The 18,511-nt window shown below is 41.5% G+C and overlaps 1 protein-coding gene across 1 annotated transcript in view; it reads right to left on the bottom strand.

The window, feature by feature from the left end:
* The window catches only part of WT1 (Wilms tumor 1), a 69,031-nt gene that overhangs the window by 27,612 nt on the left and 22,908 nt on the right, over nucleotides 1-18,511 (bottom strand). The window contains exons 7-9 of the mRNA XM_014534953.1: nucleotides 15,932-15,936; nucleotides 7,309-7,386; nucleotides 6,421-6,471 (exon numbers count right to left, since the gene is read on the bottom strand). Coding sequence (XP_014390439.1) covers nucleotides 6,421-6,471; nucleotides 7,309-7,386; nucleotides 15,932-15,936 — 134 coding nt within the window. The remainder of the gene's footprint in view (nucleotides 1-6,420; nucleotides 6,472-7,308; nucleotides 7,387-15,931; nucleotides 15,937-18,511) is intronic.

Genomic DNA, 18,511 nt, shown 5'->3' with positions numbered 1-18,511 from the left:
GATAATATTTACTATACAAACTTTTCTGACAGGAAAAAAAATTAACAGAGTTAAAATACAAAACAGAAAAAAGATGTGCAGTAAATATGAGAAGCAAAGAACTCTTGTAAATCAATATTGTTACTAGATGAACTATCCCAATTCCTAACTAACTAGGAACCTGCACTTGCTCACAGAGCCTCTTCTCTCTCAAGCACATTATTCCAGCAATTCTATCCCCTCCCATCATCAGTGTTATTATGTGTTGGGGTTTTTGCCTCTTCTTGATCATTTTCATCAAAAATCAAATATGAGGGTACTTCCTTCTAAATATAAATAAATAGCCAGGACAGTGTGGCTCAGTGATTTGGTGCTGACCCTTGAATCAGGAGGTCACAGTTCAGTTTGTGGTCAGGGCTCGATCCCCAGTAGGGGGCATGCAGGAGGCAGTCAATCAATTATTCTCTCTCATCATTAATGTTTCTATCTCTCTCTCTCTCCCTCTTCTTTCCTCTTTCTAAAATCAGTAAAAACATATAAAAAAGTTTAAATATAAATAAAATAAAGCATGACCCTCTATCCCCATTGAGCTAGAACCCCACTTCTTTCCTGCCTTTTGCAGCAAAACTCTATGAAAGTGCTGTCCAATTTATCTGCTGCTAAGATCTCTTCTACTCATCTCTAACAGGCTTTTTCTCTCTAATCTTTCCAGAGGCAACTATAGTTAATAGATTGGTAAATGTTTCCAGAATTTTTTTCTCTACAGTTAAGAACATACTCCAATTTGTTTTAAAATGTTATCTCTGGGTGGTGAGATAACAGATTCTTCTCTCCTTTATAATGTTTTGGTACTGTCTGAATTTTTTAAAAATAATAAGCCTGAGTTACTTCTATAATCAAAGGGAAAAAGTTATTTTCATTTTCAATAAAGTCACCCTCTTAGCCTTAAGAACACCACATCTGTGGCTTTGACTTTATTTATTTTTAAAATTTATCTTTATTGTTGAAAGTATTACAGATATCCCCTTTTTCTTCTCCCACCCCACTCCCATCCCCTCCCCAGACCTTCCCTGCACTACTGTCTGTCCATAGGCTATGCATATAAAATGAAGAGTTATAAATAAATAAAGCCAGAATAAATGAACTTGTTTGCTTTTAACAGGGGAAAAACCTACTAAAATATATAGTAGCCTTATTTCAGAGAAGCATGTATTTGGATGACTTTTTATGAGTGTAGCTTCTATATCAATGTTTTTCCAGCCAGAAGTGATGGCTTTTTTCTTGGATAGACAACAGAGAGGAGGGTAAATGGTGAGTAGAAGGTCTCAGAGAGACCGAGTTGAGATCACAGACATGAGAGGTCCAAAACTCCTTTAGTTCATGTAAGATTCCCTCCACTCACTTGCTATACCCTCTCCCCCTCCAACACACGTACACACCCCTTTACCAACAGATTGGAGTCCTCATTAACCCCACCTCATCTTCCTGCGCTGAATCCACCATGTTCCTCATTTCTAAGTTCATAACCACCTTCTCTTTCTCTCTTTCCTGCTAAGCTCCTTTCTCCTCTTGATCTGAATAAACCTGTCACTTTTCCTCACCTTTACAAGAACAAAATAATTCCTTGATTTAAAATGAAATAGTTAGTGTGGAGATGGTAAGTCTATAAAGCCCAAAATATTTTTCAAGTGAAGTATTTTTTTAAGACATTGACAACAGTTTCAAAAAGTCAATGAAGGTTGAAACACAGAACATTGCAATGGCCTGTAGATTATGCATTTGCTGAATTAGATCTAGCAGATCATCAACTGTTATAAAAAAGAAAATGACACAAAATGTATATGTATGCAGGGAAAAGGTTAAAAGCATATGCAACATAATATTAATAGTAGTTTCACTGGGCTACTGGAGGGAGTGCTAATTTCTTCCCCTATATATTTATATTTTCTAACTGTTCTATAATCTACACATATTTCATACCCAATTAAAAATTAAATACATCAATTGAATATATGCCTAAGGAGAAAAGGGTGGGAAAGGTGAACAATGAGGGAAGAGAACGTAGCAGCAGGGAAGTGAGAAGTGAAGGAAAAGAAGCAACTGAAGTGGTCCACTCTGCGAGGAACAGGGGACACAGCTCTAAATCCACCTACATCCTGCAAGCCCAGGAGTCCTGCGCTCTGTTCTATGCTATGGCTAACAGACCCTAGCCAAGGCCAATGCAAGGCAAAGAACTGCCTGCATACAGGCATCAATGTAACCATTTATTTAAAAGGAGAACTTAACTTCTTGTTGGGGGTGGAGGAGAAGGAGTACACTCAAGAATGCTGATATTGCCCAGGCAGGTGTGGCTCAGTTGGTTGGGCGTTGCACAGAAAGCTTGCCGGTTCAAGAACACACAGAAAGTCTTTTTTCAAGGAATAAAATGCACGTACCCGGGTTGTGGACTCAATCTCCGGTGGGGAGTGGGCAGGAGGCAGTCAAACAGTGTTGTGCTCTCTCTCGCATTGTTGTTTCTCTCTTCTCCCATCCTCTTCTCTCGAAAAATCAATAAATTATTCTTTTAAGAAATGAAAAAATAGAACGCTGATATTCACAGAGCTGCTTCTCTCCACCTTTGCTTTTGCATCTCATGCTCCAGGAGTCACTTAAAAAGCAGGCTATGTATTTTCAAGAAGTAAATCTCTTGGATGAGTACCTTCTGTTCACAAGAGGGAAGGTGCCGGGCTGCGTATTGGAACTCCCGGCCAGAGAAGACAGCTATCTCTCTTGGCACAGGTTCTCGGGGATGAGACCACGTCTAGTGGGGATTTTCTCCAGATTCGACAGCCTTGGCCCTACCAACCCGCGCAGCTTCGTTTGCACCATACATCACTCGTCACGAGTCTTTCGTTTTTCCTTTCAAGCATCCACAGGTCAAATACTGTGTGTTCCCAACCGTCTGGGAGCTTCTTGGGCCAGGAACGGGACATTCATTTCGCTCAGCACTCCTTTAACATTTCTATTGTGTTCGATTTCCCATTCCCCCTGCCCATGTCCCTGGAGAATAACTTCTTCCTTGTTTTAAAAACTTGGACCACAGTCAAGGTTGATGTGTTTCTCCACTTTGCAGGATATTTTCTTCAGGAGAGACAAAACAGAGGCTAACAGAGTAGCCAAAGCTTGTGAGCGGCCTTAAAAAATCAGCAGCCTTATTAAGAACACACAGAAAGTCTTTTTCAAGGAATAAAATGCAGATGACACAAGGCACCATAAACAGAATTATTCATAAAGGTGGACTGATCCTCAGAAAGGGTCCCCGGCAATGTTTTCTCTGAGTGACCCACTTTAAAAATCTAATTTCATTCGTTTATGGGTGAGGGAAAGGGTCAGAGTAAAGAGAGTGGTTTCATAAAGTCTCTTCTCTTTGACTTAAAATTGAAATACAATATTCTCCTGTTGGAGATCATAAAACTAATTCTGATCCCAATGGGCATGGGGAGATTAGAAAACGAGTAGAGGGAAAAGGAGACAAGAGTAAATCAGTGGCAAGAGTATCCTCCCTTCCCCATTCTATCATGTTTTCATCTCATCTTCCCCACGCTCTCCCTCAAATCCCAGCCCCGCCCATTAGAACATCACTGCTCCCTGATGTCTAATGAAAGACGCCTCCGTGGACTTGTTAGGACATGAGGAAACAAGCCTATTCTTTTTTGTATAAAAGTAACATTTTCAAGGAAAGAAGACATGAACAAATATTTAGTGGGGGTTAGCCTGAAGTACATGATCTTTTAATAAAAAATTGATAATGCCTCATTTTTATGAGCCATGTGGGAATTCTATCTTTCTTCTCCAAAACATGAGTCGAACCTCCAGTCTTCCTGTCGTATATCTACCATGTCACCATGGTTTTTCTTACCACTGATTTCAAATAGTGTCAAGACACTAGTTATGAATTAAAGCAAAAGACGGTTATTTCTCTTTATTTTTCTTTACGAAATATCTCTTCTCAAATGTATTTTCCATATTAACAGTGTTTGCATACCCATGACCAAAGAAAGTAAATTTGGTATCACAGAAAATAATGACCCCTACCCAGATTATGTCTCCTCGCCCCCCACCCCCCTTCCTCCCAGAGAAAAGCCAAACTTTCTACTGGAATAACAGATTCAGTTGAGTCCAGTTCTGGGATATTCATGGGCTTGGAGGAAAGAGCTAAGGAGTCATTCTCTTTAAGAGTTAAAAGAGGGGCAACCTGTGGGTCATGACACATCAGCGGTTTTAAAATCAATCTACACATCACGGGATATTCATGGGCTTGGAGGAAAGAGCTAAGGAGTCGTTCTCTTTAAGAGCTAAAAGAGGGGCAACCTGTGGGTCATGACACATCAGCACCAGCATTTCAAAAAATGATATGGAATAAAGTAGAAAATATCAGTATGTATAAAAATATCAGCATGCACAGCATGGTGTAAGGGTAAGTACTGATTTGTGAAAATCTGTGTGGTGTGTGTGAGTGTGCGTGTGCACGCACACTCACATGTGTATATTGGAACTCAGTGTAAACGGTAATTCTACTGTGGTCACAATATAAAAAAGCTTAAAAAAAAAAAGCTCAAGAAATTCTAATCTAGGGCCCAGAATCTGGAGTCAGACAGAGGTGGGTTCCAACATGGCTCTGCCACTTACTCCATCTGTGGACTTGGTTAGGTGGCTTAATCTCTCCAGCCTCCTCACCTGAAAGATGGACATAACCATAAACCTAAGATTGTCATGAGATCAAAAGAGGAAACATATGTAAAGCCATTGACACAAGGCCCCACAATGTTAACATCCATCCTTAGATAAATGCTCAGTTCACAAATGCAAGCAGACATCAGTTAATTTACACTGTGTTCGGAAAGGACAAATCCAGTGTGAGAGATGTTCGTCAATTAGACACTTGTACACCTTTTGTACTCTCCAAAGAGTTGGCTCTTCTGTAGGACTATCTATTGGGGCCATTTGATCCTTGTGAGACAGCTCTCTGAAGTTAGTATTCTAGAAATACATTTGGATTTCAGAAATCCTTTTTCAGCATGTAAGCACCAAACCAATGAAAAAAAGTTCTGCTAGTGTTTTCTTTTTCTTTTCTTTTTTTTTTTTAAATATATTTTATTGATTTTTTACAGAGAGGAAAGGAGAGAGATAGAATCGAACCTGGGACCCTTCAGTCCGCAGGCCGACGCTCTATCCACTGAGCCAAACCGGTTTCGGCTGTTTTCTTTTTCTTATGTAGAATTGATAAAAACAAATTATTCACATTTTGTGCTTCATTGTTACAATATAGCTTCTGACTCTCCAGCAAGTGACTAATATCACACGTCTAAAGACCTTCAAAGATATCAGAATTATCTCAACTATGGAAAGACCCAGATTCATATAGATGACAAGATTCCTCATTTATAAATTTTGTAACTAAGCAAAAAACAAACAAACAAAAAAACAAACAAGCAAACTACATACTCAACATACAGATATTTTTTAAACGGTAACATACACACTTCACAATCAAGTTCTTTCTATTCTTGGCATTTAGTTTGTGGAGTTACTGAATTCTGAGTGAAGAAAAGGAAGAGATCCAGAAAGAAAGAGTGAGACCAAGAAACCAAGAAATATAAGACAGGTTGAGAGTAGGCAGAGGATGGAATGCTGAAATTGTCAGCAGCCTCTTGGATGCAGGTAGGGAGAGAAAAGTGTCAAATCAACAGGAAGTTTCTTATTTTTGGGTCTACAGAAAGGAAATGGAGATTTGAATAAAAGAGAAAAATTGGGGGTGAAAGTAGAGAGAAGCATCTAACAGTTGATGAAAAACAACTCTGCTGATTATTGAAGGGTTATCCAAAAAAAATAACTGAGCCCAAAAAAGGACGAGGAGAGGAAGGCCGGTTCGGGTGTTCAAGCAGAGAAAATGAAATCAAAAGATATAGTTATAGAAATTTCCCAGGGTGCAGGCTACAGGACTGGGGAAGGCACAGATGTTTGGAATGAAAAAATCTTTGTAGAAAATCTGGTCATAGACTTGGGGTAAAAATTAAGTTCTCCCTTAGAGCTTTAAAGATAAATGGAGAAAATGCAAGTGAAGTATGACCGAAAGATTTGATTGATCTAACAGGAATATATGTAATGCCTCGAATCTAGTATTTTATGAAACATTCACGAGGAAATGAGAAGGGTTCCTACTGCATCATTCTAAAAATTGTTTTCCAGGAGTATGTTGATGAGAAATGTCACCACCTCCATTTTCATCCACAGCATGATCTCGATAAATAAGAGGACAGGACGCAGAAAGGGAGAGAGATTTTTCCCATGCCAGTGCAAGGATAGCTACCCTGATTACCCATTGTCAGTCCTAACTCCTGCAACACCCCAGGCACCATCAACAAGGCCTATGCATTTGCCATCATCGCATTTTCCACTCACTTGCTCTGCCCTTCTGTCCATTTCACTGAGCTGGAGCTCCCAGCAGCAACTCTAGAAGAGAAGAAGAGGCGGGGGGTGGGGAATGGAGCATGCATGGCTCTAAAAGCCTCCCAGAACCCAGAATCCAATGAGAAGTCACTAAATACACAGAGATGTGAAACTAGCTGTCTAGTCCAGAGTGCTGAACTAAGTCCCAATCCCACTGGAGCTGAGGGTGGGGTGAAAGGCCCCACAGGGAGGCTGGGAAGAACCTGGGCTTTTGGAATCAGATCTGGGCGTGGAATCTCAGTTCTACCACTTCATACAATGTGAACTTGGGAACTTACTTAAGTCCCTGAGCTTGATTTATTTCTAACAATGCTAGGCCTCATATATCGCAGGAGCTTGATGAGTGCATATCCAACTGCCTATCAACTCAGACTTGCTAGAAAACTGAAAGCAACCAGGTTTGAGAACTTTGAGTCTGGATTGTCCAAATCATCATCTCTCAAATATAAATTTAGATCCTGAACTTTGCAAACACAAAGCATTTTTTGATAAGATAGAGTAGTAGTTAACATCTGTGATATCACTAGCAAAACATAAACATTAAATGAGGTTGAATGGACACAACTTCGAAGAACTCTAAAAAATGCAAAACTAAAGGCCATATTAAGTTCTCCAAATATTCTCAACTCCCTCGTTCCAGACAAAAATATCCCTTATGTCTATGCCTGAAAATTTAATACTTGAACACAACCCATCAACTGGGGGTGGGAGAAAACACCTTGATTGTACAAAGAGCCTTGCCTATTCTTCTAAAAATGTACTCTTTTCATAAGTTATAAGCACCTTTAAAATGGTTCAAATAGGTATAAGTTCCTGTTTAAGGAATAGAGAAGACCTTACCCCTTTAGTGTGGCTCCCAAGTTCATCTGATTCCAGGTCATGCATTCAAGCTGGGAGGTCATCTGGTATAAATTGTCACTGTTAGAAAAACATCCAGAGTTAGAAACTCATAATTACAAAAAATAAAAATAAATTTGCCATTGTCTCTTGAAACAGCAATGGAGCTTTAACTTCCCTTTACAGTGGAAGCCTCCATGTTTTCCAGAATGACAGACCACAAGTCTAAAATAATTTTCATTTCACCCCACTGATCTTTGCACAGTTATTCACTTCACACAGCAGAAAGGATGTGAGAGTAATTTGGAAGCCTTTAAAAAACCTTAGTATAGAGTAAACGTTGAAGTTTCTAAAGAGGTATTAAACCTTGGAAGGGAAGAGGCTAAAGGGAGTGAAACTTTGAAAGGCAACACAGGCTGGATAACTCAACATTAAAGTTAAAAGCCTGGAGCTGAAAGTAAAAAGACAGCAGATTAATTATTCGTGAAAAGGCCATTAAGTTGTTTTAATCAAAAGGATAAGTATCATGTGGATTATGAGGGCCTAAAACGTCAGAGTGATGGGTGATGGATGGTCTCAAACTCAAGGACGTGACAAGGAAGAGAAAGAGGATGAACTATGCACCACGAAAGGAATCATTTTCTATAAATTTTTTAATCCTGGTATAAGTCAAATGGAACTTTTTTTCTAAAAGCCTCCAACCCAGTTTTATAAAGCTGGATGAGGGAAAACAATGGCTGATCACTTACATTAAGACCCCAAAGGAGAAATACATTATCATGTAAACGAATCACAAATTGTTCTCTCCCTTTTACTTTGCACATACAACTGTTATAAACATCTCTATTACATGTGTTTTTAAACATTACTCTAAATGCATTATAGAAGAGCTATCACAGCCATGTCCTGAAATAACACCCCCAAGTATCCTGCATGTTCGACCCTTTTAAGCATCTTTATTACAGGTTTTTTAATTTTCATTAATTCATTCATTTTCTATTTATCTCATTCCTAGAAAACTAGAAGATAAATCAATCATCAGGCATCTCCTAAAATATCCAAGCTCTATTAAGAATGAATTTAGTCCTGAACTGAAATGGTTAATTATGAAATGTGAAACCCAAGAGATGAATGGTTTGTTTGGGAGCCCTTGGTCTAAACACATTACAGACATTACAGAACATTTTCGGTCCACCTTCACGGCAGACTGTGAACAAAGGGTAAGGAGCTTTCAATATCTAATGTGCGATATCAGATTGCAAATTCTGGACAATCTCCGTCTTGTCATGGCATTCCTTTGGGTTGCCTTCATCCATCGGGCCGGGGCAACACCAGTTTAATTATGAGAAGGTTTAGTCAGGCCAACCAAACTGGGAAATTACAGCAACTCGGAATAAATGAATACTGTGCTCTCTCTTGGCACAGCTTGATAAATCAAGGTAGAGTACATCTGCCTCTCATATAATCACTCTGAAAATTATTTTGAAGATAACACAGGATAAGGAGGAAATCAGAGTCCAGAAGTGAATTTTACATATGAAATGAGAAGTGACTTCAATCTCAAAGTATGTGTAGTTTCATTAGTCAGTGTATGTCTGGACCCCATCATTCATCCCCATGTCTGACTGGCTATTATGCTACTACAATATCCTACATATCAATGAGAAAAAAATGATTAGTTTCTCCTGCAGCTTCCCGGTTTGCAGCAGCGGTCGGTGCTGGTCTGTGCCACTACGTTTCTCAATTCCATGAATTCTTGCTGTAAGGCCAGTGTAATTAATTCCTGAAGGACCCCAATTTTTATTAGAAGTGCCAGCCTGCTGCATTTAAACACAGGAGAGTTTCTTGAACTTTCTTTGGGTTGACAGTTCATTAATAAGCAGCCTCCTCCACAATCTCTACTGGTTTTTGTTCTCCTGCGCCTTTTCATCAAGCAATCCATTTATTAATCTTGCCATTAATCTCATCCAACAGGCATTGTATTCCCCAGGCAGCTCTATATATTTGTCACTAATTTTTTAAAAATTGTTCACCAGTTGAATCACTCAGCTCCAGCTGACAATTTTCCTAGGCCCGATGGGGATGTGTGATCTTTCTAAAATTATTTCATCCCTGCATAAAACTAAGAAAGTCCTAATTTCTAAGAGGGCTGAGAAACAAGATGAATGACAGAAGTTTACACATATGGGTTAATGAGTCCCAAATATTGTTTAGGAATTTTCTCACAGAATTAAAGAAAAGTCCAATAGATTCCTAAGGGTCTCTGTATGGAAGTACCCCAATGCGAAAATATTTTAAGGACATTTTCTTGGCCCCCAATACCTCAAATACAAGGTATGTCTTACATATAGGTATCTTCCTAGTAGGTGCTTAATAAATACATTGCCCTGTCCAATATGGTAGTCACTAGTCACATGTGACTATTGAGCACTTGAAATATGGCTAGTGCCACATGTTGAAATAAGATTTTACTATATTGAGTTATATAGAATATTTCAAAATTAATTTCACTGTTTTTTTTATTTGGCTACTAACAAATTTCAAATTATGTATTGACTTGCATTATGTTTCTGTTGGACAGTGTTACTCTGTAAGTTTTAAAATATTGAGCAAATCAATTCAGTTCTTTGCACCTCAGTTTTCTTATCTGTCAAATGGGAATATTAATCTCAATCAATCTAACTTTACAGAGATGATGTAAAGCTCCAATAATGGCTCTTGGAGGCCTATACAGATAAAATATTTTAATTTTATGATCATACAGGTTTCAGGTATGGGTCCCTATATGATAATATTAACCAATGTCACCCTAATAAATTTAATTAAAAAAATTAAAACAAACAAAAATATTTTAATTTTTCTAACCTATCAAATTTTGCACAGCACTTCCATACATCTCGAATATTCTTCACAACAGTTTTACTGGTATGTGGTAGTTATAATTACGATTCCCATTTATCAGAGGAGGACCTGGGCTCAGAGAAGTGCCTAGTGCTGACTTTCCTGATGTCCCTACCCCCACCCTGCCCAGCCCCTTTGAAAGCTTCAAACATCATTTGGCCTCTGAGCCTTGTCCTCTCATTGCCATTTAAATAATAGTAATAATAATGTAATAGTAATACAGACAAGAGGCTGGAAGTGAAAGAAACATACATAAGAAGACATCATCACCTATTTTATCTCCAGAAAGTGACAAGATGCAAGATGCCCAACACATCCTCTTGAGCTAACCAAGGACAATGTGCCAGTAGAAGCCCAACTTCTTGATTTTAGTGGTCCTGATAGCCCAGCTTACAAATCCTCAGAAGGGGAGAGAAGGTGGGATGGGAAGAAGAACTTTCAGAAAATCCCCAAGCTACTAATAGGTTTCCTGAGGCCAGCGATAGGATCACAGCACAATTTCAACCACATCCTGCCTTCTCTTGGCTGGGAGTCCCCAGCAGCTCAGTCAGTAGGCTTGGCTGGCACAATCTTTCAACTGGAAGCTAATGACAGCAATGACAATAACTGCTGCTGGGGAGAGGACAAAATATGAACTGGAGCTAAAAATACTGGGCCCAGGATGCTCAGGCTCCGATCTCTTTGGGCAATCGGTCAACACCCAGCTCTCATTATGAAAACCCACAGAAAGAGGCAGCACTGGTCAAAGAATATACAGCCTCTGACAAATAGTGCATCTAATTATTAAATAACCACTGTAGGTGTCAACCGCCTCATTCCCAGAGGAGATCAGATAAGCAGGTGGTTTGGCTCAGAGCGACCACAGTGGTCACGTAGGCATTTCAGCTCCCGGTCTAACTCTGTCTGTTCGGAAGTGAACTCTGAAATTGCAGGCTGCCAAAATATATTCTGAAAGTCATGCTGTCCTTTATATTTTTGTAAGTAGGTCTTTTTTTTAAGTCACTTGTTTCCTATGAAAGAAATGTTTGAAGTTGGAGGCAAAAGAGAGAGGAAAAAAACTTCTATAACTGGGATTAATGCAAGCTGGAGTAAAATAAAAGGAAGTCCGTCCTAGCAAAAAGGGGAACTTAAAAGGAAATCAGTAGTAGATCATATAGAGTTTATTTTGGCCTGGACTGCAGTATTACTGAGTTCTCGACCTCTGCACAAAAAGAAAGGAAGAAGAAAACCCCCAGCTATTATCTGGACTGAACCTCCTCCACTCTTCAAATGCATGTGTAATTCAAGTACATTTTCATCTTTAAGTGTGTTTACTATATTCAACAGAACAAGGTAGAAAAGTACCTATCACCACTGGAATGGAACCACTGAACCTGGTTGAGATTGGAGTTACCTCTGCCAGATGTTTGCTAGTTGGCAAAGTAGCATCTTTTTTCTCCATTACAGTTTACATACGATATTATTCTGTATTAGTTTCAGGTGTACAGCATAGAGGTTAGACAATCGTATACTTTACAAAGTGGTTCCTGTGGTATTTCTTTTTAGTACCCACCTAGCCCCAGACACAGTTATTACAATATTATTGACTATATTCCCTATGGTGAAACTTACATCCCTGTGACTATTCTGTAACTACCAATTTGTCAATTTGTACTCCTTAACCTCTTCACTTTTTTCACCCAGCCTTCCCAACCTCTCTGAAAAGTAGCATCTTGGTAAAAGAATTTCCCCATAGGATGATATTTTTTAAAGCCAAATAAGAAAATGGCGACTATAACTGGCATTCGTGATCAGAATTCCTAATGTTTCCAGCGTTTGCTATCATCGCTCTGCCCCACACTGACAGAGAGGCCTCTGTGGTTTCACCTGTACCTGATAACCAAGGCTCAAGAACCAGACTTTCCCGCTGCCCTTTTCCTGAGTTCTTCCCTCTGAGGCGCCTTGGAGGCTGCCAGTTGAGAAATTTCTGCCCAGCAGGCCATGGTGAATAATTATTTTACAGTCAATCTCTTGGTATTGTAATTTCTCTCAAGCTCACCAGTTAACCAAAGAAAATCCCACTGGGGATTCAACTTCTATTAATAAACACTTGGTCAGCACAAAAGTTGAAGGAATATTTGAAACTAGATTTTCCTCTCTCCCTGGAGACAAGTCCAATGCAAGCCCTTGGCTTTGATAACACTGCCAACCGACCACCCTGGAAACCATTCCAGACTTTCTGCCTTCATGCCTACCTATGTGGGAAACATATGCCAGTGTTGTCTAAAGTGAAATTTGCACACCATGTAAAGTGTACTTGGATACACCAGTGAGAAGATACAGCATTGACTGGGCACAAACTGTCCTCTGATATGTGTCTAAGTATAAAACTAACCTAATAGTGGGTTGTGAACTTCTCACTGACCTGGATTCCCCAGAAAACTCTATGGCTGCTAAGAAAGTTTCTCTCCTAGGAAAGACAATCTACTGGTAAGGCTCCATTGTCAACTTCACCATTTGTAAATCATCAACAGTCAATTAAAAATGGTCAAATCATCAATGATTGCTTCCCAAATTGCTAAGGGGCAAAAGGAAACATTCTCATTTATATTAGTAACACAATTGCTAAAGAAGAATATGCAAATGACACATAAAAGAATAAAATGAAAGAGAAACAACTAGAATGTAGAAAGAAATAGTGGGCATGGGAATATTTTTCAATACAGTGCACAGAACTTTTCAAAGTAGCTGTGAGAATCAAGCTGAGCAATGGGCACAGTAGGGGCTTGGGGTTCCAAGGAGGTCAGCAACCAGACGGGACTTGTGGAAGAGGACTCAAGAGGAATGGGCAAGGAAGGTCCAGCTAGCTGTATGCTCTAGATCAGCGGTTCTCAACCTGTGGGTCGACACCCCTGTAGGGGTCGAACGACCCTTTCACAGGGGTCGCCTAAGACCATCGGAAAACACATATATAATTACATATTGTTTTGTGATTAATCACTATGCTTTAATTATGTTCAATTTGTAACAATGAAATGGGGGGTCACCACAACATGAGGAATTGTATTAAAGGGTCGCGGCATTAGGAAGGTTGAGAACCACTGCTCTAGATAGAAATCACAGGGAACATTATATTATACTCAATGAGGGTGGACTTTACTATTCTGTCCCCTCAGGGGAACATGGGGTCCAACATTCCCTGAGACTGTGCCTCTGAGCAAGCAGAAAGCTGGTGGCCCTGGAAGCAGACATTCCTCCTGGGTGATGGACGGGGAGGAAGGTCTCTACCCTGATTTCTTAGGTGTTTGAAATGGAACTTCACCAACAGTTCACGTCCAGTGGTAAAGGCAAAGTTAGAGGAGTCTGCAGTTTGAAAGACAGAGCTGCTTTGTTAGGACTTAAGGAGAGAGTTCAAGTTGGCTCCAATAATGCTCACCAGGGGAAAGTATTGTCCTCAGTCCACTAAGTGCTTACTATTGGAAGCTATGGGTAAAACTAGTGGATAATGGTTTCTTTCACAACTGTGGGAAATAAAGTCCTTCCTCTAGTGCAGTTGTTCTCAACCTTCCTAATGCCGCGACCCTTTAATACAGTTCCTCATGTTGTGATGACCCCCAATTTCATTGTTACAAATTGAACATAACTAAAGCATAGTGATTAATCACAAAAACAATATGTAATTATATATGTGTTTTCCGATGGTCTTAGGCGACCCCTGTGAAAGGGTCGTTTGACCCCCAAGAGTCTAGCGAGACCCAGGGCAGATGCCACTTTGGAGCAGGAATGGCACTTACGTATCAGGAGAGGCAGCAGGGCGGGTGCAGTGGGTAGGAGCATGGATTCAGAAGCCTCCCTACCTGAATTTGAACACCAGCTCTGTCCCTTACTGTGTCCTACTGGGCAAATTCATCGCCCAGGACCTGTTTCTTCCTCTGTGGAATGGGGGTGATAATTTCAAAGGGATGATAACTCAAAGAGTTCTCATGTGATTAGGTAAGTCAATAGTTGTAAAGTGCTTAGAATGGTGCCTGGATGAAGTAAGTGTATATAAGCACTTGCTATTACTATTTATTAGCAAAAGCATGGACTTTATAAGGGGAATATTCCAGGTGGAGTGGCCTGGTATCCCTCGGTGATGCAGAGCTCAGATGGGCTTTGAAGTCAGAGACACTGAGGATCGAATCCTGGTTCTGATTCTCACTCACTATGTGACCCTGGGCAAGTTACTTCTAGTCTCTAAGTCTATTTCCTCCCTAGTACCTACCTCATAGAATAATCAGAAGAATTAAATGAGTGAACTGAGTGAAGCACTTAGCACAATGCCCAGCAGTACCGAGTCAGCATGCAGTAATAAATCCTAGTTACTATGTTACAGGGACTCGCGCTTTCACCTAGCTATGATTATTGGCTTCCCCAAGGGCTGAAATCTAGTTTCATAAGCCTTCGTGGCCTTTAGACAAAACTCTACCCATCTTCAACTTGGGGGAGTGGGCAAGGAGGAAGGGGAAACCATCTCCTAATCACTTTCCATAAGTTGATTGAGGGCATTTTCTACTCACTACTGTTTGCACCTACACACGAATGTGTATAGCTGTAACTCCTCAGGTATGTTTTACCTGGGAGAGAGAAGAGAACTTACAATGTTTCCCTTGTTGTAAAGTACAGAATTCTGAGAATTTCCTCAAAGAAATTCACATTGTGCGCTGCTGCTTATTTAATGGCCGTATATGTGCCACTACCTTTACTTCATGCTGGGAAGGGAGACTGAATCCAATAGTGGGGAGACAAAACTTTGGGAAGAGGGGTGGGGAAGAAGCTGGGCAGGCTGCCTCAAAGGGTCAAGTGCAATGAAGCAAACAAAATAGGACAAGCCTTTCCCAGGAGGTCCCAGTTTTAGACAGAAAAGCACCACTGAATATCAAAAATCCAAAAGTTAAGTTAGTAAGTGATTCAAGTTTAGTCCTATTTCTCATGCTTTTTCACACACTGTGTTCCCAAAGGCATTTAAATACCCCTTCAAACTTTTTTAAGGAGTAGAAAAGAAAAAAATGACATAGCTGCAGTGATGTCGATGCACAGACCCAATTTTAAAATAACCCTACACCTGTCCATTCATCATTACTGACAGGGAAGCACCTGATCATTTTTTTTTCAATTAGGCAAAACAAATCCAGCTTATTTTGTCTGATGAAGCTTATAAAACACTGATAGACATTTCTCCATAGTTAGTCTTGACATATCGGATATCATTACTCCAGATAGTTTTTTAAAGCAATTTGTTTAAGTGACATGTAAGATGCCTATACAGCTCTCTCTTCCCAAGCCATCCATCCAGAGAATTGAGGAAAAATAAAGATAAGCTACAAGAGGCACCACCAGGGTGTTTCTGTGAAAAGTTACACTAAGGAAACACAGTGCTCCCCAGCTGGTGACAGCCCAAGGAGAAAGACCTCAACTCTTTCAAGAAGAGCCAAAAGAAGGTACAGCCTCAGTTGCAGTAATAAGAACACTATCAATAACTATTTGACATTTATTAAGTGCTTACTTATATCAATTAGGCAATGCTAAACCTCGAAGGCTTCTTTTCATGATACCTAATTATCATCTGATTTAGTACTTCAATACCTGGAGAGTCCCTTGATCAACATAGGTGGATGGAAATGAGGTACTGAGGACACCGTGAAATACCTGTTTACACAGCTACTGTAACAGGGTATATGATTACATGCACTTCAGCTTGAAGTACCTGATCTTTGAAAGTGATTAGAAAAATAGTGACTTTAGGGTGGATGGAGCCTCAAAGACTCAGATAGTACAAACTTCAAGGGAGCAAGCTCTTTTCCTACTGGGGTCACAAATTCTTTTTTAGGAGATGTTACTGCTTAGGAAATTTTCTGTAATGGGAGAAAATGGTATTTTTGTGACATTCGCTTAAAAATGAGAAGCAAAGCGCTGTAATTATGTAGGAAGAAAAAAAAGGGATACGCAGATATTTCCCAAAGATGAACCTGACAAAATTGCTTTATAGAGTGGCCAATTACAAACTGGGTCTCAAAAATGTGAAAATTTTATGTATAAAATGCAATTCAAGTGACTTTTCCTAGGTCTATAGTAATCACAAATTTAGCCCTAAGTCAAAATCCACCCCCAGGGACTCAGTTTGGAGAACTGCTATTCAAGTGAGTGTGATCACTTTATCCCTGACTCCTTTTCTTTCTGGGTGGCTCAGTCCCTCGGGTGGCTCAGTCCCTTTGATGGGCCCCTTCCTATTGTCCCACAAGGTGGGTTTATACTTAAGAGAAAGGAGAATAAGAAATGTGAGCAAGGCCCTGGCCGGGTAGCTCAGTTGGTTGGAGAATTGTCCCGAAGCACCAAGGTTGTGGGTTTGATCACTGGTCAGGGCACATACAAGAATCAACCAGTGAATGCATAAATAAGTGGAAAAACAAATTGATGTTTTTGTCTGTCTGTCTCTAAAAATCAATAAATAAAAAATTTTTAAAAAGAAAGAAATGTGTGTGAGCTGTGTGTCACCACTGAACCAGACTCTAATGGCCTCTCAACTCCCATCTCCCAGGTGGTATCCTGGCCCATCTAAACAGCACCCACTCAGGCATCAAAGTCTTCCTCTCCACCTGGGGTGAGGCACCAAGCAGGGATCAAGGAGAGAAGAGCAGGCCAATGGGAGCCATTCCAATTGCTCCCCCAAAGGCTACTAGAACAATAGCAATGTCACTCTGGCAATGGCCAGAAGCAGCTCCTCAAGAAGGAGGGGGAGGGCACTTCCACTCCAGTTTTGCTAAGGGAGGAGGATCACAATAGAGAATGGTTGGGAATTCTGCATCCATTCCAGTGACCAGACCCAGGGAGTGGAGGCAGAGATGCTGGGCTTGGAGCAGAACACTGGGCCTGCAGTGCTGAAGAACAGAGCTGGGTTCCAGCTAGGAAGGGAGAAAAGGAGGGTGATGAGTTGTGACCTTTCTATCTCTGTCTGTGAAGAGAGGGGGTGGGGGGGGGGAAGGGAGAGGAGGAAAAAGAAAAAAAGTGATCTCAAATCCAAGATTCTATTAGATAAGCTGAATTTTCCAATCAAAAGAAAAAGTTTCCAAAGCAGGCGCAGCTCAGGCGTACATAAGTGGGAAGGGCTCGGGCCCTACTTCCCCGGGGCAGTAGAATCAGACCAGTACCGGGCTCAATTTCATGGCCTTTCGGAGGCGCCACTGCGGGGTGGGGAGCCAAGACTCCTTCCCCTCCTCCACCTGTGGGACTGAAGGTCCCCCAGGCGCGGCCATTCCCCCCACCCAATCTCCCAGGGCAGATGCTTTTCCTTCCTTCATTACCTCACTACCTCCTTCCCTTGACGTCAGCCCCGGGCCCAGGAGCGGAGGGGAGGGAGGATGGAGATGAGTTTGGGGGCCAGTCGGTATCAGGATCGCCGGAGCACCGGGGTGAGGGGGTAGGGGTGGTATGTGAGGTAATGCGCGCCCAATCCGCGGGCTCCTAGGGCCGGGAGCGGCCAGTTCACTCCCCCCGCCCCACCTCCCCGCCTGGTGCAGGCTGGTGTGTGTGCACCAGTTACTAGGCAACCCTATCGGAGACGCGGGATGCTGGCCAAGTTCACCCAAAGTTGAAGAATAAATTTGGGGGAGAGTAGGTGGAGGGTGGAGCGAGAACCGAGAGAAGGCACAAGGGACAGGAAAAAAAGCTTCGAAGGGAAAGAAGCCGTCTTCCGCCTCCTGGGAACAGGAAGAAGGGCGGGCTCAGCACTCCGCGGCGACCCGACTGCAGTCCCCAACGCAGGCTGGAGTCCGGGCCCAGCGCGCAGCCCCGAGCTCCGAACAGCACCCACTAAGTGCGGCCAGCTCCGCGGACCAGGGTGGGGAAAGCTGTTGCCCAGGGTAGGCGCCCGCCAAGTTGTCCCAGGGAAGGCTGGCGGGCGGCCTTAGGGGATTTGAGGAGTGAGAAGAACCACGTGGCAGTGGACTTCGTGTTTCATCTTTGGTCCTGAGGATGGTCTTCCCAGCAAAGAGCCCCTAGAAAAACAACCTTTCAAAGTGCCTCTCTTTCTTTTCCAGTTCTAAACAGTAACCGCGCTCGTTCATATTCAGAATAAGAGCACGGAGCCCTACCTGGTTTGGCTCAGTGGATAGAGCGGCGGCCTGCGGACTCAAGGGTCCCAGGTTCGATTCTGGTCAAGGGCTTGTACCTTGGTTGCAGGCACATACCCAGTGGGGGGGGGGGGCGTGCAGGAGGCAGCTGATGGATGTTTCTCTCTCATCGATGTTTCTCTCTATCCCTTTCCCTTCCTCTCTGTAAAAAAAAAAAA

The sequence above is a fragment of the Myotis brandtii genome, unplaced genomic scaffold (assembly GCF_000412655.1).
Source record: "Myotis brandtii unplaced genomic scaffold, ASM41265v1 scaffold1341, whole genome shotgun sequence".
Lineage (NCBI taxonomy): Eukaryota > Metazoa > Chordata > Mammalia > Chiroptera > Vespertilionidae > Myotis > Myotis brandtii.
The sequence above is the reverse complement of the archived record's forward strand: the minus strand, read 5'-3'. Positions and strand labels throughout refer to the sequence as shown.